The sequence below is a fragment of the Chionomys nivalis genome, chromosome 5 (assembly GCF_950005125.1).
Source record: "Chionomys nivalis chromosome 5, mChiNiv1.1, whole genome shotgun sequence".
Lineage (NCBI taxonomy): Eukaryota > Metazoa > Chordata > Mammalia > Rodentia > Cricetidae > Chionomys > Chionomys nivalis.
Genome location: NC_080090.1, coordinates 84655835 through 84677162, shown reverse-complemented (window position 1 = coordinate 84677162; position 21328 = coordinate 84655835). Strand labels below are relative to the sequence as shown.

Sequence of the window (21328 nt, the reverse complement as noted above, 5' to 3'; positions counted from 1 at the left end):
AGAAGTATAGGGTCCACATAGGAAGGAGCGGAGAAAGAGCCAGAGGAGGAAGAATTCACATCTTGTTGTAACAGTCATGTACCAGGTACCATGCTAAGAATTCCACCTACATTGCACAATATAATCCTTATGCTAATCCTGTGAGTTGAAGATTAAGGATTTGCTAAAGGAAATACAGCTGGTCAGTAGATGGCAGAGCCTGAAACTGAATTTGGGATTATCAGCTACCAAAGCCAAACTTAGAACTGAGCATTGTAAACTGCCTGGATCTTTTGGAAGATGGTGAGGGAAGGGCGGTGCAGTAAAGGATCCAGTACAGAAGCCGGAGTGAAAGAGAAGGCTGGCTAGGAAAGGAAACGGGGTATACGTGAACCCTGAGCCCATGCTTTTAACCAGAACAAAATCTACTTCACTCTCCTGGGACATCCACCTAGCATCCATACCTTTCCCAGCATCTAGAACTGTACTAGAGGTGCTTCATTCTTTGGAGTGAAGGAAAAAGGACAGTCCCTAAATTCTATGTTGTTTACTTGCGGCAGAGAAACACACCCCATCTTGTTTTCCAGGTGTGCCCTCTGGGTCACATGGGAACATGGGTTGGAGCTGAAAATTGTCAAGCTAGGCTTGTTTGAAACAACTTCTCCCTTTCTAAGAAATAACAGGAACCAAAACTCAAACCAGCTGAATGCCATACTTATGGTAGTTATTCCATAAATAACATACAGAAGGAAGAGAGGGAGAAATTAGGAAATGGATATAAAAATGAAGAGTTTCGGGGCTGTGTATGGTGGCGCACGTTTGTAATCCCAGCATTTGAGAGTCTGAGACAGGAGGATTGCCGCGAGTACGAGCCCACCCTGGGTGGCAGAATTAAATCTTTTCTTAAAACAAAACAAAAATAAAGTGTTTCGGTGCTAGAGATGTAGTTCAATGGTACAGGGCTTGCTCAGAGATTCAATTCCCAACACCGAGGGAAGAAAAAAAAGTGTTCCGAGCTGAAAAGCCAGGAAGTAGGGTGGGAAATTCAGCATTCCTTCCCAGGGTCCGCTCTAATTCTCTCGGCTCCCTTTTCCGTCACGCGCCCAGTGTGTGTGTGGTCGGAGAAGCAGCTTTTGCGGTTGGCCAATGTGCGGTCAAGCTGCGACAGCCCGGGCGAGCTATTGGTTAGAACAGAGGCGAGGCGGGGCGTGCGCGGGAGCGCGCGGGTGATTGGCACGCGCAGGAATGCCTGGATCGGAGGGGCGAGGTAGCGCCGGGAAGGTGACGCGGCTGCGGAGGTGACGCCGTGAGGTCGCGCGGCCCTTCCGGCGCGGGCAGGGCGCTGAGAATCGGGCGCCCCTCGGCCGCAGGCCACCTCCAACGCCGCGGGATGTAGCGCCCGGGCCCCGCGGCCCCCAGCAGAGCAGCCAGCCAGGCCGTAAGTGTCCCGCGGGTGGGCGGGACGCGGGCCCTGCAGGCTCTGGAGGGGACTGCCCGGGAGTGGCCCGCCCCTGGATCGCTGCTCACCGCCCGGCCCTCCGTCAAGTCCGCGGTAAACATTTCCGGCCCCTCCCACCGCGCGCCGCCTCCGTTTGGGGGGCTGCTCGCTGCGGTCGGAGCCCAGCAGTCCCGGAGTGCTGCCTTCGCAGCCGCGCGGGAGACGGCCGCGTTCCAGCCCTGCTGGCGACCCCCGGAATTGAGCCTGCTGAGTTGGGTGCGGGAGCACCGGCCCCGGGTGGTCGGGAACCCTAAGGCCCCACAGCCATCCGCAGGTCAAACGTGACGGGGATCCCTCCTGGATAGAGTTGGAGGGGAGGTTGATGGACAGTCGACAGGCCTAAGGTAATACTCAGCTAGAATGTAAACAGATGCTGAGAGTGTTGGGAAAGAACCAGATTTCATCTCAGAAATCTAGGGTTGAGAGATGGGTTTTTTTTTTTTGTTTGAGAATTTGGGTCTTCTAGTACTTGCTTTTAAGAAAAATAAAGTGCCTGGCCCTCGGTTTCTGGTGCTACGTGGGTGAAGAAGAAGCTGGACGAATTTCCGTTTACACAGTTTCGGATGTCAGCGGAGCACTAAGAGGCCCTGGGATCTGATATATTAATCAGATTATTTCCCTCGAGTATTTAGCAGACGGGCCAAAGAACCCAGCAATTGGAGTGTCGTGATAAATCAAACGAAGATAGGAATGGCTGATTCTTTTCCTAACCAAAGTGGTGTTGGGATGTGTTTACTGCCTTTGCCTTCTCATAGTGCCGGCAGACGGTGATGGTGCATCCGCTGTTCCTGGGGGTTACAGCAGCAGTTTGCTGCAGGCATTCAGATAGGATGGCGCTGAATAGATTGCAATGTCAGGGTTCCCGGCTTGCAGCCACTACATTTCTTTATTCCAGAAGTGGTTTCTGTGTTCTATTTAGTGATGGGTCCTTGAGAAAGCCGTCTTAAAATGCTAGTGTTATCTGTGAAGCATTGAACTTTGGTGTGGACCTTCACAAAGCTGCTCCTACTTGCAGAGTAGAATCTCAGGTTGTGTTCACAGTAGCCCAGAAATCACACGATTCCTGAGGAAAAAGTAAATGAGTAACTACTACCTGCATGTCAGAGAGAATCCTAGGAAGCAGCTTTGAGCTAATAGGCCCCCACTGCCCGTCGACATAGTATGCCACCTTCAGTAGGGTGTTAGGCTAACTTCTGTTTCTTCGTGGCGACTCGTTTTGTTTTTCTAAGACTCCCTGATGGGAAAATGGATTATTCACTGCTCTGGGTGCCCTGCTTCTCCACGTCGTCCTCGCTTAGATTACTGTGCCTTCCCGGAATGCCCTGCTACTATCTGTACCTATCAAATCTTAAACTACTTCTACAAAGCTTTCTTCATCATTTCAACTAAAGTGATGCTTCTCAGTTTCTCCAGCACTTGTTAGCTTTATAGTGATGCTATTAGAAAATTATTTGATTAACACCCCCCTCTTTTAGGGGTGGTTTGAGACAGGGTTTGTCTGTGTAACAGCCCTGGCTGTCCTGGAACTCTCTTTGTAGACCAGGCTGGTCTCAGCCTCTAACTCACAAGAGATCCACCTGCCTCTGCCTCCTGGATGCTGGGATCATAGGCGTGTGCTGCTATGCCCGGCTAATTTTTTTTTATTATTTAAAAAATGTTATGTGTACAACTGTTTGGTCTGCATGTATGTGTGTGCACCATGTGCATGCCTGGTGCCCACAGAAGATGAATCGGATCCCTCAGGACTGAGCCAGCATGCGAATGCTGGGTATTAGGCCAGGGTCCTCTGGAAAGCAACAAGTGCTGTTAACCACCGGGCCGACTCTAACTTGACTTACAACACGGTAACTCCTCATCAGAGGCGGTCAGCAACCATTCCAAGTTCGTTACTCTGCTTCGCCTTCTCTCTGCTGCCAGACTGTGCATTCTGGAGTGCTCAGGAGATAATCTCAGACTACAGGACAGAACTTACCCTTTGCTGTAGGCCAGTTAATAGTTCTCTGCTTCTGTAGGAAGGAGTGTAAAGCTGGGCTGGAACTCTGGCACAGCCCTGCTGCTCTATCCGCCCATCTACTTGTCACTCCCAGGAGCTGTGTCATCTTCATATCTAGGAGCTTTATTAAGTAACATGATGTTTTTCTTGTCTGGTGCTGGTTCTCATCAAACTTGTTACATTTTGTCCTTAATGTTCCTTTGTCCCCAATCTGCTCATCAGATTACCATGCTGAACTTGGTCCCATTTTTGCTGCTCAGAAATGTTGGGGGTGTGACTAATGTTTATGAAGTTTGTAGCTGTCTTGAATCGCAGAGATGTTGAGATACTCTCTAGCCAAACCAGTTCCAGGTGATGAGTGGTAGCAAGTGCCAACCAGTTTCCTTGTGCTTCAGTGGGTTTTTAGGGGTGCACTGTTTAAAGTGAATTTGGGGGTGCACAGGTTAGAGTGCGTGCTATCTTGTGCAACTATATTGACCAAATACTTGGAATGTGCTTGAGCTGGCAGAGCATGGGTACATGCCTGTAAGTAATCCCAGCATCTAGGAGGCTGAGGCAGGAGGATTGCCAGCATTTCTAGATCTAGACTCTAGGTTACATAGGATGTCCCAAGCCAGCCAGGATTGCTTAGCAAAACCCTGTCTCAAAAGAGTTGGGGTGGTGACATGAAAATCCCCCAACTGGTCCTCCTACTCCTCCTCCTCCTTTGGGTGGAGCTGGATTTAGGAAAGTTTACCTGTCTCTGAGATTTAAAAGACCTGTTTTCTTCCGTTGGGGTAGCTTTAACTGGCAGAGCTACAGAGGAAGTTAGATTGTGACTTGCTTCCCCTTCGGATTCTGAGTCAGTGACACTTGGCATCAAATGAAGAGCAGGCCCCATTACTGTGGTTGGTAATGCCAAGCATTGACCTTCGCCTTGACTCATTTCTCCCCAGTAGAGCTATGATACTAACCTCCCTAACAAAGGCGACTTAGAGGAGAAATGGGTCTCTGGCTGGACTGCTAGGCTGGTCTTCTAGAACCTTAGGTCAAATCTTCTGGACCCCCTGAGCCTTTGGCTGCAGGGAAAGTGTGTGTCATAGCTTAGAAAACTTGGAAGAATTATCGTCAAATCTCTAAGGGAAACTCTCCAGCTAATTGGCCGGTGATTAAAACTCAACTTTTCTCCCAAGTTTGGTGCAGGATTATCCTGTTTGTAGGAGCACAAATGCCTTCTCCTCCACAGCTTTACTCTATAATAGCTTACGTTTATCCAGTAGGGAAGCTAGGTGGTAAAGTTTATTAGCTTGAGTTGAAGAAATCCCAACAAAAATGCACTCTTGAGTTTGACTCAATTATAATTTGCTGTGTTGGGTGTGGCTCATTTGAGAGGAAAGGTGTTTCCTCTAAAATGCAAAAGGACATAGAGTGCAGGCAGAAAGTTGAACTGCATCTTGGTTCTCCTAAGTCTCCTGGAATCAGTCTTAGCACCTTAGGGGTTTGTGTTGAATTTAAATTGACAGACTTAAGACGCTTCTAATTCCCTGTTGTTGGTGACTGGTCCACCATACAGCAGTGTTATTTTCAAGGCCTAGTGTTACTGCTCTCTTTCCTTGCCAGACCTCAGATCCTTCTCTTCCTTTCCTGTCTCTGTGTTGCTACAGTTTAGAAGACCAAACTGGACAATGGACTTTTCTCACTATGCTGACATGATCTCCATTGACCTCCATTGTATGTACATTAATGCATGATGATATATTTTGTATGAGGAGTTGTGGCTGAGGGCTTCATTGTGAGCTCACTGGGATGGCTTCAGGTTTCAAGACTAGAAGATGGGCGGGGCTAGAGGCTAGTGGCAGAGGAGCTGGACAGGATCAGTAGAATCAGGTGATTTGAAACGAAAAGATAATAACATTTTGTCCAAAGGATTTGAAGTCACAAAACTTTTTATGGTCAATTAAAGAAACTAGTAAAACCACCAAGTTGGATTCTGTTTCTGATCTTTGGACTTTTACTGTACAACTTAAAGTTTGTATTATCCTTGTGCCTCTTGTGGAAGATTTAAACAGCACTCAACTGAATTAAGTGTGTGACCATTGTTCTCGAGCGGTGAGATCATGTCACTTAATGTGGACATGTCACAAGTTAACTTAAGCCATCTGATTATACCAAAGACAGTGATAGAAACTGTTCAATTTCTGGTTTACACAGGACCTTGTCCTACTAAATAAGTTTGTTAAGTATTCAGTGAATGAGAAGGCTTACTCTGGGGAAGAGGATGAGAAGAAGCCAACCCCACAATAGAGAAAAAAGGCACAAACCTTGACCAGTGGTATGATGGTAAAGCACATGTTGGTTGGCTGTATTGTACCCCCTTCATTCATTTTGAAGTACAGACAAAAACTGTATCATTTTAGGACCCATGTATTATTATTGTGTTTCAGAATGTGGGCTCTTTTGTTTTAGTTTCTTCCCTGGTTGCCTGCTGTAACTGGTAGTTTCGTGTGCCCTGCTTTTCAGACTTCTCAAAGATGACCGAAGCTGTTTGCTACTCAGTGTTATGAGTTGATCTCTGAGAACTGTTTATTCCGTAGGACTTCCCTTTGAAGAAGTATATTTTGAGGTCAGCAGTTACGATTTCCCAATATTTCTTTTCATGTGAGTTGCTTATCCACTGAGGTTTCCAGGGGCCTCCCGTTTCCTGTTCCTCTTGAGCTCAAGTGTTGACTGTGATTGTGTGTATGTTGGCAAATGTCTTGTCACAGTCTTGCACACTTTAAGGGGGAGGAACTGGCTGTGTTGACATAAAGGTGTGCGATGTAGTGAGTTATTGTTTGTATCTTACTGTAACTAGATTTGACTCTTTCAGCTTTGCGTGTGTGTTAAGCATAGGATGATACATGAGTTTGGAGGATGCCTTCACCTGAGGGCAGATTAAAATATTAGACATCTCCAGAACCAATAGGAAGCATGCAGGCAGGCAGGTAGGTACAGACATTTGATAGGGGGAATTAACCCATGTGAGCGTGGAGGTTAACTCTCCAAATAGACCATCTGCAAGCTAGAGAATCAGGGAATGCAATGGTGTGATTACCAAATGAAGGCTGAATGCTGGAGGCTCTGGCTGCTTGTCCCAGAGAGTCCAAAGGCCAGCCTAGAGTTCTGTCTACAAGAAGCTTCCATTACTTAAAGGAGAACACTTTAAATTTATTTGTTTATTTATTTATCTAAGAGAGTGTAACTGTGCAACTCTGGCTGGCCTGGAACTCTATGTAGACCACTGGTCTTGAATTCACCCAGATCCTCTGCCTCTGCCTGAGTGCTGAATTAAAGGCACCATACCCCTTCAAAAGGTCACTTTTCTTCTGTTTTGTTCTGCTGTTGGATGATGTTCCCTTTCAAGGGTGAGAGCAGGTCTTCCTCTCTTGGGTCACTAAATCCAATGGCAGCATCTTTCTGAAACCCAGCACCCCAAAGAATGCTTTGCCAACTATCTGGATGCTTCTTAATCTAGTTGTTGATACCTAAGAATTACCATACCCTACATATACCTAATTATAATCTCTGGGAGGGAGCTGAGATTACTCTTGGGTAAAAACTAATACAGATGCCAAAGGTGTTTGTTTATATAGCGAGCTGCCATGGGTGAAGCAGTGTGTCTTTGGGGAATAGTCATGTTTATGTCTTAACATGAAAGAGTCAGGCTCTTAAGTTTAAATTTCTCTCTCATCATACAACCCACTCTGTTTTTTCTACATTGTCCTGTATTATTATTCTGACTAGGGCTGTTGCTATGAGTAACAAGGGCCCTTGTCTCTGGAAGAAGGAAGGCTTGGTAATTTACAACATAGTAGGAATCTTTGGAAACATTCCTTTCCGTTTTTATATCATTTATATCTCCCTGAAGCCTAATTTGAAAACACTGCAAGTCCAATGCAGAAAATCCTAAGATGTTTGAGAGTTTTCTGAGAAGACTGAATTCTGATTTCCTTAAATGATCTTGAATGCCTGTATCTAGTTTATAAAAAAGTCATTTGAATGGGGCTTAAGTTTATGGGCTCTGGTGATCGGGACACGCTCTTGAAGAGCTGGTGATTAGGTATGTGTGTGGCAGAGGGTGAATTTGGGGTGCGTCCTCGTCTTCGGCTTCCTGCTTCCAGGTAAGTCATTGTTTGCTGTTAGAGAAGTGTGATGAAAACTTGTTATTAGAGCCTTGAACCCAACAGTAACCTTCAAAACATTAGTAGATTTTGCAGAAGAATCAACCAGTGAGCATATCTTGAGTACAGCCACACAAGGCACACTTGTGCAGGTGTATGTAGATAAAGGCCAAAGGAGTTCACTTGGCATTTAATCCATTACCAAACCTGTGTGAGCTTTTAATAATTGTAGCCAGATGTGTATTTCACATAAAAGAGAAAAAAAGCTAGGCATGGTGGCAAACACCTTTAATCTCAGCACTCCAGAGGCAAGGGTAGGTTGATTTCTGTGTTTGAAACTGGCCTGGTTTACATATCAAGTTCCAGGTTAACTGGAGCTACACAGTGAGGCTGATCTCAAGCCCCCTACCCCCAAAAGAAGAAAATGGATTTATTGAGTACATTGCAATGAAACAACCAGTTAGACAGTAACGGGTATAGTCTACGGCAAATCTCTATTTTTGTTGTTGATTTCACATCTAGGCCTTTCATGGGGAGAAAGAATTTGAGCAGTGGTGGGCATTTCTTTTCTCATTAAATGGCGCCATTCCTGTGGGAGAGCCTTTTCGGGGTGGGTACCCATTTTGTGTTGGTGACAGTCTGGTATAGTAACAATAAAACCTGTGAAGGGAAAGAAAACTATGTATATAATGAGATTATAAATGTATATGAGATTTTATATATGTGTAGATCTGAGATTACCGTTTCTGGTGAAGCATAATATTCTAAAGCAGACAGCAGATTTCATTTAAACAGTGAGCTAGTCCTTACAATTAGCGTAGGTACGCTGATTAGCTGTATCATATTCAGTGTAGAATTAATTACAGAAATGAATTCCATGTCAACACCCCTCATGTTTGTGTTTGCAGTGTCTACCATCACAGGAAGATCTCTGCCCCCTGGGGCTGAGAGACCCAAACCTTTCCTCAAGCTGAAGCTGCAGGGTATTGAGGTACCAGCCAGATGTCTTCCCACAAAGGGCCTGCGGTGGCACAGGGCAATGGGGCTCCTTCTGGTAACAGAGAAACTGACACAGTGGAACTGGCTGAACTGGGACCCCTGCTGGAGGAGAAGGGCAAGCGGACAACCACCAGCCCAGCAAAGGTAGGCTGTCTTCCAGAGTTGTTGCCTTGCCCAGCGCCCTCCTGAGCCTCATCAGCCTATCGTTTAAGATCTCACCTTACTTCCACAGTAACCACAGCACCCTGGGAGTAGCTCTGTGCAAGCCTTGTTGTGCTCACTTATAGATATTTTTATTTTTTTCACTGTGAACTTTGGGGAGTTAATTTCCCAGAAGAGCACCCAGTACCTTTGTAAACCCAATGTCCAGCAGAACTGAAATAAAATAATCACTAAGTGAACATGAGTCAAGCTTGACTAGTGGAAATTTTTCGGGTAGAAGGATCCTGGAAGTAACCAGTCCAGAGCTGATGGGATGCTCCCCATCACATCCCTCTCCTCTTCCTAGTCCTGGAACTCACTCTGTAGACCAAACTGGCCTTGGTCTCACAGAGATCCTCCTGCCTCTGCTGTCCAAGTGCTGGGATTAAAGGCGTGTGCCACCACTGCCAGATCTTTCCTAATTCTTAGTGTCTCCCTTCACATGAACATTCTTGCATCATGAAGGAGGAATGGCTCTACTCCTTCCTCTTTAAATGAGTAAGGAGCTGGGCGGTGGTGGCGCACGCCTTTAATCCCAGCACTCGGGAGGCAGAGGCCGGTGGATCTCTGTGAGTTCGAGGCCAGCCTGGTCTACAAGAGCTAGTTGTGGGACGGGCACCAAAGCTACCGAGAAACCTGTCTCGAAAAACCAAAAAAAAAAAAATAAAAATAAGGGGAAAGACCTTGTGGCCCTCCAGGCAGACCTCAGTCCTGTTCTTCATGGGAGGGCTGGGACATGTCTTAGGGGGATCGCCACCCTTTAACCTAGGGGCTTTCTTCCTTAGGAGAAGAGGAAAATGGATTTTGGGGTGAGCAGGCTGTAATCTGCACAGTAGAATCTGAGAGGGATTAGGGTCTTCACGCAGGGAAAGTGAGGACACCCCAGAGAGCGAGCAGCCAGGCCCCATCAGTGTCTCCTCTCCCTTTCTCACTCCGTTGTTGTTGTTGTTGTTGTTGTTGTTGTTGTTGTTGTTGTTGAGACAGGGTTTCTCTGTGTCACTGGCTGCCCTGGAACTTGTTCTGTAGACCAGTCTGGCCTTGAACTCAGAGATCTGCCTGCGTCTGCCTCCTGAGTACTGGTGGGCTTTTTTTTTTTTTTTTTTTTAAAAAAAAGGCAGGTACTATCCTGGGAGCCAGGCATGGTAACATATGCTGGTACTTTCAAACTTTGGTAGACTGAGGCAGGTGGATTGCAAATTGAGCCTAGCCTGGGCTATATAGACCTTTTCTCAAAAATAGCCTCAGCAACAAAAATTGCTGTGCTTATGTGGGTGTATGGCTCATCCCTTTAATCCTTTAATACCAGCACTTAGAAGGCAGAGATGGACAATCTTTGTGAGCTCCAGGACAGCCTGGTCTACATATTGAGTTCCAGGACAGCTTGGGCTACATAGACCCTGCCTTAAATAAGTAAGTAAGTAAAGTTTGCTGTGTTGGGTACACTTGGCTGGCCCAGGAATGAGTGGACCAGATCTGAGGCCCCATGTGCCTGGGAGTTGCTTTGGGTTCAAAATGGTTGACACTTTGACTTTTTAAGAAAATATGTATTTTATGTGGATGTGTTGTACACACACCACATGCATGCAAGAATCTGGGGGCTTGAAGAGGGTATCAGATCCTCTAGAACCAGAGTTACAGGACTTGTGAGCTGCCATGCCGGAATGTACTCCAGTCCTCTGGAAGAGCAATTAAGTTTTCTTAACCACTGAGCCATCTCCCCTTTTTATTTTATTGGTTTTTTTGTTGTTGTTTTATGTAGCTCTTACTGGCCTGGAACTTACTGATTTACCTTGTAGACTAGACTGGCCTCCGAACCACAGTGATCCCCCTCCCTGTGCTGGGATTCAAAGTATATGCCGTCACAGTTGGTCACAGTTGTCATGAGAGCAGTCCCAGAGTAAGTGATCAGAGAACAACAAATAAGATTGTCAACGTAATCACTAAGGCATCTTTTTTTGTTTTATTTTGAAAGTCAGTGGACTGGAGCTGAACATGATTGTGTACACTTTCAATCCCAGCTCTTAGGAGCAAAGGCAGGTGGATCATCCTGAGTTGAGGGGCCAACCTGGCCTATATAATGAGTTCCAAGCCAGCCAGGACTACATAGTGAAAGAAACCCTATCAGAGAGAGAGAGAGAAGGAGGAAGGAGGGATGGATGGATGGATGGATGGATGGATGGATGGATGGATGGATGGATGGATAGATAGATAGATAGATAGATAGATAGATAGATAGATAGATAGATAGATAATTATTAGTAGGTTGCAAGATAAGACTATAAGACTATTTGGGAAAGTTGTGGACCACTTGTCCTCCGAGAGAATGGGGGCTGGAAGATGGCTCCGTAAAGGTGCTTGTTCCTAAGCCTGATGAACTGAGTTTGATCGTTTGACCCCTGGAACATAAATGGCAGAAGGAAAGAATCAACTCCCTCAGTTGTCTTGAGTTCTGTATGCCTTGACATGTGCACATACACGCACACTAAAATAAAAAAAAATATTTTACGAGAACAGATATATCTAAGGCAACATATACCTGAAATAATATTTAAGTAATGAGATTAAATTAAGATGAATACAATCTAGGGCTGGTGCACTAAGCCTGTGTCCTTCCAAGGCCAGTCTCTGTCAGTCTTCCTCCTCTGTGCCAGATAGAGCTTACACTCTAGTATTGATGAAGTAAGAGTCTCAGGCAGTGTCATGTTTGGGATAGGAAGCCTTGGCTTTACGAAGAGGCTGGTTGGAATACCGTGAGTTTGAGCTACTCTGGACCACCTCAGAAATTCTTCAGGTTCAGAGACGATGTCTAGATTGTGTGTTTGTCATTCTTAGGCTGAAGAAGAACAGACATGCCCAGTGCCTCAGGAAGAGGAGGAGGAGGTGCGGGTACTAACGCTTCCTCTGCAAGCCCACCATGCCATGGAGAAGATGGAGGAGTTCGTATATAAGGTGCAGCCTAGAGCTGGGAAGGGAAGGGGGAGCAGGCTTGTCTGGGATGGTTCTAACTGGCAAGCTTATCTGGGCTGAAGGACATTTGCTTGATGACCTTAGTTCAGTCCCACAAGTTGTCCTCTGATCTTCACATGTACACTCTTGAACATGTATGCCCTCATACATACATGCAAATTAAATACATTATTAAAAGAAAGAAGAATTCCTGCTTTGACAGATCTCTGTAGGTTCGAGACCAGCCTGGTCTACAAGAGCTAGTTCCAGGACAGGCTCCAAAGCTACAGAGAAACCCTGTCTCGAAAAACAAACAAACAAAAGAGTTCCTGCTTTACAGGATGTAGTATTAGCCTGTAAGAACTTAGACTATAAACGGGGACAGAGGAGCAGGAGACCAAGGGATACTCTCTGGGAGAACATCAGAGGGAGGATTTGTGTTTATGAAAACCATATCTATAGTTTCTTTGTTTTCTCCCATTATAATAATTTTGAAAATTCAAGAGTCCTAAAGGGGGTTCACCATAAACTGGTCAAAATATGAGTCAGTACCCTGCTAGTAGTGTTTTGTCCATCTTCAGGATCTCCAAGTCCAGACTTATTTTATTGTGACGTGGGACCATCGAAGGCCTGAGTGACAGCCTCCTAGACATGTTCTTCTGCAGTGTGGTATTCTCAGAAAGCCCAGCCTTCCCTGTGGCCCATCTAAAGGTGCCGTGTGTATTACAGGTCTGGGAGGGGCGCTGGAGAGTCATCCCGTATGACGTGCTTCCTGACTGGCTGAAAGACAATGACTACCTGTTACACGGCCACAGACCACCTATGCCCTCCTTTCGGGCTTGCTTCAAGAGCATCTTCCGCATCCACACAGAAACTGGCAACATCTGGACTCATCTGCTTGGTGAGTGATTTAGATGAGAAAAAAATTCCAATTTTTATTGACAAGTGCTGTACCACTGAGCAACATTCTCAGCAAGAACTCTAGTCTTACATTGGTGGTGGTGCACACTGTAGTGGTTTAGAAAATGGCCCCACAGACTCCCAGGAAGTGGTACTGTTAGGAGGTGTGGCCTTGTTGGAGTAGGTGTGGTTTTGTTGGAGGAAGTGTGTCCCTGGGGTTGGGCTTAGAGGTCTTAGATGCTCAAGCAAGGCCCTTTGTCACATTCTCTTCCTGTCTATCCAGATGTAGAACTTTCGGGTCCTTCTCCAGCGCCATGTCTGCCTGTGTGTTGCTATGCTTACTACCATGGTGATAATAGGCTAAACTTTTGAACTGTAAACTACCCAATTATACGTTTGCTTTATAAGAGTTGCTGTGATCATGGTGTATCTTCACAGCAATAGAAACCATAACTAAGACACAGAGTCTCACCATGTGACTCTGGTCAGCCTAAAACCCCTATGTAAATCAGGCTGGACTCAGACTCACAGAAACTAAAGTGCTGGGATTACAGATGTGTGTCTTAGTTGGGGTTCCTATTGCTATGAGCAGAAAACATGACTGCAGCAACTCTTATAAAGGGAAACGTTTAATTGGAACTGGCTTACAGTACAGAGGTTTAATCCGTTGTCATCATAGTGGGAAGCATGACAGCACACAGGCAGATATGATGCTGGCAAAGGAGCCGAAAGTTCTACATCTGGGTAGACAAGCAGCAGGAAGAGATTGTGAGCATGACTGGGCCTGGCTTGAGCATCTGAGACTCCGCCAACAAGGCCACACTGCCTAATAGTATCATTCCTTGTGAGCCAGTGGGGCCATTTTCTTCCAAACCACTACACCCTGTCTCGAAAACAAAGAAACAACTAAAAAAGTATTATGTGCCAAGGAATTCTGTAGTGTTTGTCCATGAGGAGAAAATAAAGCTTCTCTGAATAATTGATATTAGGAGCCTTGCCTTTAAATTACCATTGACTTTAATTGGCATTTGATTGCTGATCTTTACAACAGGGTAGAAGGGCCAAAACAGGAGAAAATGATACTGTATGTTCTATTGGATTCCTGGTAGAACGTTCTTGTGGTGAGAACTCCTCTTTTCTAACTTGCCACTGTAAAAACAAAATGCCAGCATCTCACAGAATGGTATTTTCGTGACCTGAGAACACGAAAAGCTGATAGTATGCCTGGCCTCAAAAAGCCCCTGGGTTTGATTCCTAGCACCAAGCACACTGGACATGGTGGTACATGCCGGTAATCCCAGTACTCGGAGTTGGAGACAGGAAGATGAGAAAGAGCGTCCTTAGCTACATAAGGAGTTGGAGGCCGGCCACGGTTACTCAAGACCCTGTCTCAAAGATAAAATGTCTTGCCAGGTGGTGGTGGCCCACATCTTTAATCCCAGCACTCGAGAGACAGAGGCAGGTGGATCTCTGAGTTTGAGGATATCCACAGTTACACAGAGAAACCTTGTCTCAAAAAACCAAAAATATGAAAATAAAAATGAGTTGTCTTTGTCTGGGAGTTCTCAAGGCTGATGCTCCTGTTTACTGATAGACACATCAGCTGTCTTGCTGCTGCGTTCCACTTTTCCTCAGGGGTTTGTTTTTCCTTTTTCCTTTGCGCAGGTTTCGTGCTGTTCCTCTTTTTGGGAATCTTGACCATGCTCAGACCAAATATGTACTTCATGGCTCCCCTGCAGGAGAAGGTGGTGTTCGGGATGTTCTTCCTCGGTGCAGTGCTCTGCCTCAGCTTCTCCTGGCTCTTCCACACTGTCTATTGTCACTCAGAGAAAGTCTCACGGACTTTTTCTAAGTAAGTTGAAAGAGCAGTAGTGAAAACCATGTGCATTATTGTCACATCTTGTCCCTGTACTGAGCAGGTACTTGGAGCCTCCGTAACTAACTCTTAATGAATCCCTGTTGTGCCCAAGGAAGTGAAGTTTCCTCGTCTGTTGTTATGACAAGATGATGAAGTTTTTCTTGTAAAAACTTCATGATAAACTTCCCACAACCTCCCCAGCAGATGGAAACCAATCCTGGGATACGTTTTCTACTGAAGCAGTACTGTATTTTGTGAAGCTTGAGGTGTCGCTGGGTTGCTCTCAAGACTGTGTACATAACACTAGCTTATCTTTGGCTCAGCCTGTGGTTTGTGGCAGGCAGTCTGTGCTTCATACTACTAGTGTTGTCCCCCCCCCCCCCCCGAAAAGCTTATCTTTGCTGGCCAGGCATTGCTAGACACATCAGATCTGCTGCCTGTCAGGCACAGTCACTGTCCCCAACTCAGCATGGGGTTCTGTTTACTTGAGTAGTGGTTGTTGTTCATGCTTTCTTAGTGATTATTTCGTTTCTCTGAGTAACATTAGGTCAGTGCCAAGCAAAGTGGGATTGTTCTCAGCTACTAAGTGAGCTGAGACAGGAGGACCATGAGAGCACAGAAATTTGAGACAAGCCTGAACTCCTAAAGGAGCCTCAGGAGGCTAAGGCAGGAAAATGCTGGGAGTTTCAGGCTAGCTCAGGCTACATCATGAATTTCAGGTCAGCCGGGGATAGAGAGCAAGACTCACTCCAAAGGAGAGTTGGTCAGGTGGTTCAGTGGATAAATGCACTTGCCACCATAACCCAAGTTCAGTCTTGGGACCCACATGTAGAAAGTAAGAACCAACTCTGGCCTCCCTACTCAGACATACACACAAATAATTTAAAGGGAAAAGTCAATAAGAACAGGACAGGCAAAAGTATCAATACCAGCTGGGTGAGGTGGCACACAGCCTTGACTCCAGCACTTGGAAGGCAGAGGCAGGTGGATCTCTGAGTTCGAGGCCAGCCTGGTCTACAGAGTGAGTTCCAGGACAGTCAGCTACTCAGAGAAATCCTGCCTCAAAAAAACAAAACAAAACATAAAAGTATCTTATGCCGAGCATGGTAGCACATAACCGTAATCAGCACTCAGGATGCGGAGGCATGAGAATGAATGAATGGGAGGCCATGGTAGGGTACCTAACAACAAAAATCCCCCAATGCTCCTTATCTAAGTGTCAAGTTGGGGAAATACCCCAAAGCTCTTCCTGAGCGCGATGCTGGGAACCAGCTGTGCTGTGGCAGAATTTCTAAAAGTGTCTTATGCAGCTCTTATGTGGCCTTAAGTTCTCTGTGTAGCCTTGAACTCCCATCCTCTTGCCTCCACCTTCTAGGTGCTAGGATTGCAGGTGTGCACCAGATGCCTGGCTTTCTTAGAGAATTTTTTACTGGAAAGTAAAATGTGCTTAACCTTGTGGAATCGAGAACTACAGAGTGAGTTCCAGGACAGTCAGGGCTACACAAAGAAACCTGGTCTTGAAAAACAAAACAAAATGTAAATTTTATCAAGAATTTTATAGTTGTATATTTTGATTCTATCTATTCCGCCCTCCAGCTTCCTTCCAGATTTTCCCTACCGTCCCCTCCCAACTTCCTTCCTTCCTTCCTTCCTTCCTTCCTTCCTTCCTTCCTTCCTTCCTTCCTTCCTTCCTTCCTTCCTCCCTCCCTCCCTCCCTCCCTCCCTCCCTCCCTCCCTCCCTCCCTCCCTCCTTCCCTCCCTTTCTTCCTTCTTTCCTTCCCTCCTTCTCTCCCTCTTTCCCTTCCTCTCCCCCTCTCCCCCCCTCTGTTTTTTTCAAATGACCTGTTGAGTCCAGTTTAGTGCCCCCTGTAGGGTTGAGAAGGTGGAGACTGGAGAGGGTCGGTCTGGGTGCAGTAGAAAGTTAATATGTAATGAGCCACAGGATTCTTCATCTCCCCCATTCATGTGCTTGATTTTTGTTACTTGTTTTTAGACTGGACTATTCAGGGATTGCTCTGCTGATCATGGGGAGCTTTGTCCCCTGGCTCTATTACTCCTTCTACTGCTCCCCACAGCCACGGCTCATCTACCTCTCCATCGTCTGTGTCCTGGGCATTTCTGCCATCATTGTGGCACAGTGGGATCGGTTTGCCACTCCTAAGCACCGGCAGACAAGAGCAGGTAAGTACAGCTGGGCTTGGTGCTGCATGCCTCTAGTCCAGCATTTCTCAATCTTCCTAATGCTGCAGCCTTTTAATACGGTTCCTCATGTGTGGTGACCCCAACCATAAGACGATCTTTGTTGTGGCCGGACGGTGGTGGTGCACGCCTTTAATCCCAGCACTCGGGAGGCAGGCAGATTTCTGTGAGTTTGAGGCCAGCCTGGTCTACAGAGCGAGTTCCAGGACAGGCTCGATAGCTACAGAGAAACCCTATCTTGGGAAGGGGGTGGGAAGGATGATTTTTGTTACTACTTCACAACTGTAATTTTGCTACTGTTATGAAACATAAGATAAATATCTGTGTTTCCCAATGGTCTTAGGTGACTTATGAGAAAGGAATGCTGAACATCCCCCAAAAGGGTCTCGACCCACAGGTTGAAAAACACTACTCTAATCCCAATTACTCAAGAGGTTGATGTGCCTGGATCAGAAGTTCAAGGCCAACCTGATCTACAAAGCAAGCCAGGACAGCCAGGGCTACACAGAGAAACCCTGTGGGGGTGGGGGGATGTTTGGAATGTGTATCAAGCGCAGTCATTTTAGTGACTGAATTCTAAGCACTCAGACAAGGGAATGAAAATTGACATACCCAAGCCAAGTGTGGTGTTCATGCCCATAATCCCAGTATTTGGGAGAGTGAAGCAGGAAGATTGCTTATGTTCCTAGGCAGTATAGACTATATACAGATCAAGATTCTGTCTCAAAATAAGCAAAAAAAAGGGGGGGGGGGCTAGTTCCCGGACAGGCACTAAAGCTACAGAGAAACCGTGTCTCAAAAAAACAAACAAAAAATTTACATACCGTGGGGCATTTTACCAGGAATTGTGAATAAAATATCTTGAGCATAAAGATTAGTAGCAACTAATGTAATAGCAATAAACATTTAGACATCTTCCTTATGTTGCCTCATCTAGAGTCTTATTACTATTAGTTTTCAGAACCCGTAACTTTTTTTCTAGTTTATTTTACGTGTAGGGTTCTTTTGTCCATATGTATGTCTATGCACCACTTGCATGCCTGGTGTTGGTAGAAGTCAGAAGAAGATATTGGATCCCCTACCATGGGGGTACTGGGACATCCTCATCCTCTCAAAGAGCTGCCAGTGCTCTTAACTGCTGAACCATCTCTCTACAACCATCCTCCCTCTCTCTTTCTCTTTCTTTTTCCAGTTTTTCAAGACAGGGTTTCTCTGTAAACCTGGCTTTCTTTGAACTCACAGAGATCCGCCTGCCTTTGTCCCCCACCAAGTCCCAGGATTAAAAGCGTGCACCACCACTGTCCAGCATATGCTGTTTTTTTCATCTTCAGCTACAAGCAATATTAATTGTGCACCAACTATTTGTTTAAACAAGGGCATCTGCAAGTAGAGAAGACAGTCCTCACCCTGGTTGTGTACAGGATGGAGACAGTGCTCATTCTTCATTGTTACTTGTGTGTCCTTGTAGCTCCAGGTAGCTGCTCATCTGGAACTTCTCTCTACTCAGATGACCTGGTTACTTAAGTCTTTTTATGATTTTTGAAAAATGTTAATTGTAGCTGGGCAGTGGTGATGCACACCTTTAATTCCAGTACTTGGGAGGCAGAAGCAGGCAAATCTGAGTTTGAGACCAGCCTGGTCTACAGAGCACGTTCCAGGCCAGTCAGAGCTACACAGAGAAACCCGGTCTAGAAAAACAAAGATAAAACAAATTTATAAAATGTAAATTTTATTAAGAATTTCATGCTTGTATACAGTGTATTTTGATTCTATGTATTCTTCCCTCCAGCTTCCTTCCAGACCTTCTTCATCCTGTCCCCCATTCAACTTCACATCCTCTTTTTCCTTTCTTTTTGTTTTTTCAAATGGCCTGTTGAGTCCAGTTGTGCCCATATGTGCATGACTATGTGGCCATCCACTGAAGCCTAGACAACTTTCCAGTGGCTGCACCCCTCAAAGAAAGCTGACTGCCTTTACCAGTGTCCATCAACTGTCACAGCTTCTCTGTGGTAGGACTTGTGAGCCTCTCTCCTATCCGTGCTGAAATTTGACTGGCTTGATCCTGTGCAGGTGTTTTAATAATCCCTTTAAAAAAAAGATTTATTTATGATTATGAATCTCTGTTAGTGTGTACTTGTGCCCATGCCTGTGGAAGCCAGAAGAGAATGTCAAATCTCCTGCAGCTAGAGTTCTAGGCAGTTGTGAGTTGCCTACCCTCGGTGCTGGGAACTAAACTGGGAAGTCTCCGGAAGAGCAGCAAACACTATTACACACTGAGCCATCTCTTCATCCCTTCTATGATTTAATGGAAAGCCTACTCTTCTGACTTTGGAGTCTCTGATTCTAGCCATCTATGATCCGTACTAGGTCAGCTATCAGATGATTTTTGACAGAACTTTTGGGTGTGAGTGTGTGTCTATGTTTTCAAATTTTGTTTTGAGAAAAGATCTCACAAGGTAGCCCTGGCTGACCCAGAACCCAATATATAGATAGGCTGGCCTGGAACTAAAAGAGATCTTACCTTCCTCTGCCTCCCAAGTTCTGGGATTAAAGGAGTTCACCACCAGCTAGCTCCACCCCACCTTATTTATCTTATTTGTGTATATGTGTGAGTCTGTCAGCCGTGTGTGTGCAGGTGTCCACGGAGGCCAAAAGAGGGCACAGGATCCCCTCAGCCTACAAGAGCTGTCTGCTGACTGTTAGTCCTCTTTGCCAGCATTCCCTAAACTTGTAATATTCATCAGAAAACAGTTTTTATAAATACATAAATTCCAGATTTGAAGCAGCGCCTTCCATGTAGTGATTCCTGTTTGACATTCCTGTCTGTTCTGTTCAGGCGTGTTCCTGGGACTTGGCTTGAGTGGTGTTGTACCCACCATGCACTTTACAATCGCTGAGGGCTTTGTCAAGGCCACCACAGTGGGCCAGATGGGCTGGTTCTTCCTTATGGCTGTGATGTACATCACCGGAGCTGGCCTGTATGCTGCTCGGATTCCTGAGCGCTTCTTTCCTGGAAAATTTGACATATGGGTAAGAAATGACTCTTAGCGGGGCCTGTGATGGTGAGTGACTGACCCAAGGCCAAAGCTCTGAGTAAAGGATGCTGAGAGATTGGGGTCATGAAGTATTTGACTGTGCGTTGTGACTGAAGGAAGAGGATAACCTGAATTAACCCTGATGTCTCTTACATAGTTTTTTTGTAATGTTCTATAGCAAGTATCACTTCTGTGATGTCAGCCAGTTTTTAAGGGGAGACCAGAAGAGACAGGTGCTCCTCTCACTCCTCTGTCCTCAAGGTGGCTCTCTGTTTACTTCCGCAGTTCCAGTCTCATCAGATTTTCCACGTCCTGGTGGTAGCAGCGGCTTTCGTCCACTTCTATGGGGTCTCCAACCTTCAGGAATTCCGTTATGGCCTGGAAGGTGGCTGTACCGACGACTCCCTTCTCTGAGCCTTCCCACTGAGGGTGGAGGAGGAACTTCCCAAGTGCTTTTAAAAATAACTTCCTTGCTGAAGTAAGAGGGAGAGTCTGAGTTGTCTGTTTCTAGAAGAAACCTTAGAGAAGTGAGTACCAGTCAGCTTCAGCTCACTGTCACAGCCACCGGGCAATAAACCTCCCCTTCCCATCCCCTGGCTGGGAGCCACCTCCTCAGCAGCCACCTCAGCAAGGACTGCTAGTCCTTCAAAGATAGGACTATGAAGCTCATGTTGAGATTTCACCCATTCCTCCAGCCATTTTGGGGAAAAAAGTATGAACTGGGATTCTTCAGAAATTATGTTTTGCTTTTTCTTGAAGAAAATATCCCTCCCTTACCCCCATCCTTACTTTGTAACCTGGCTGATAACAGGCCATCCGTTTTTGTAGCACACTTTTCAAAAACAATTATAACCTGGTCCTGTCTTTCTAGGGCCTAGACCTGCTTATATGGCAGGACAAACAAAGCCACCGCCTTGATGTAGCCCGGCTAATCATGGAAGTATGTCCAGGCTTCAAATAACTTGAGTTTAAAACCTTTTTTTTTTCTTGGCAGAGTAATGTAAAATTAAAATGGGGAAGATATTTAATATTTAATACTAAGCTTTAAAAAGAAACCTGCTATCATTGCTATGTACCTTGACTCAAAGACTATTATGATAATAAAAGAAAGTACAGACAACGCTTGGCATTCAAAGAGTTAACGTGTATTGTCTCAACTGCTTGCTCACAACTCCAGAGAATTGAAGCTTGAGATGACTCCAGCTTTTACTGAGACACAAATCTGAATCTTCCTGACAGTCAGACTCTGTGGTCAGTGAATAAGCACAATTCCGTTCCAGCTTCTGATCTCTAGTGCAGTAGCACCACCCAGACACCCGGTTAGGAACACTGCTGTGCCCACTGGAGGTGCCCCGCTAGAGAATAGCTCAGTCAGTTCAGTGTGTGACATACAAAACTAGGGAAGGGTGGCATGCTCTTGTAATCCCAGAACTGAGGAGACAGATTGGTAGATCTCTGCCCGCCCTCCCAGCCAACCTAACTTAGCTACTTCCAGGCTAGAGAACCTGTCTTTTAAAAAAAAGTGGACCATGGTTGAAGAACAACTCCTGAGGTGTCATTTGGCCTGCATGTCTATACTCC

The 21328-nt window shown here is 45.7% G+C and overlaps 1 protein-coding gene across 3 annotated transcripts; it reads left to right on the top strand.

The window, feature by feature from the left end:
* The first annotated feature begins 1229 nt into the window (after positions 1-1229).
* Positions 1230-20884, top strand: Adipor1 (adiponectin receptor 1). Of its 3 annotated transcripts, XM_057769877.1 has the most exons (10): positions 1230-1417; positions 5114-5180; positions 5970-6072; positions 8518-8752; positions 11642-11758; positions 12485-12656; positions 14321-14507; positions 16507-16694; positions 19549-19742; positions 20033-20884. In XM_057769877.1, the coding sequence occupies exons 4-10, from the start codon at positions 8612-8614 to the stop codon at positions 20159-20161; spliced, it is 1128 nt and encodes a 375-aa protein (XP_057625860.1). In that variant the 5' UTR covers positions 1230-1417; positions 5114-5180; positions 5970-6072; positions 8518-8611; the 3' UTR covers positions 20162-20884. The 3 variants fall into 3 exon arrangements, with proteins under 3 accessions (XP_057625860.1, XP_057625857.1, XP_057625858.1); XM_057769874.1 differs by lacking the exons at positions 5114-5180; positions 5970-6072; XM_057769875.1 differs by lacking the exons at positions 1230-1417; positions 5114-5180; positions 5970-6072 and adding an exon at positions 1557-1821.
* Positions 20885-21328: the final 444 nt, after the last annotated feature.

Excerpts from the sequence above, each read along its gene's own strand:
- Adipor1 (XM_057769874.1), top strand. The coding sequence starts at position 8,612 with ATGTCTTCCCACAAAGGGCCTGCGGTGGCACAGGGCAATGGGGCTCCT. Across the intron at positions 14,508-16,506 it reads GTCTCACGGACTTTTTCTAA|ACTGGACTATTCAGGGATTG; the intron begins GTAAGTTGAAAG and ends ACTTGTTTTTAG. Across the intron at positions 19,743-20,032 it reads CTGGAAAATTTGACATATGG|TTCCAGTCTCATCAGATTTT; the intron begins GTAAGAAATGAC and ends TTACTTCCGCAG.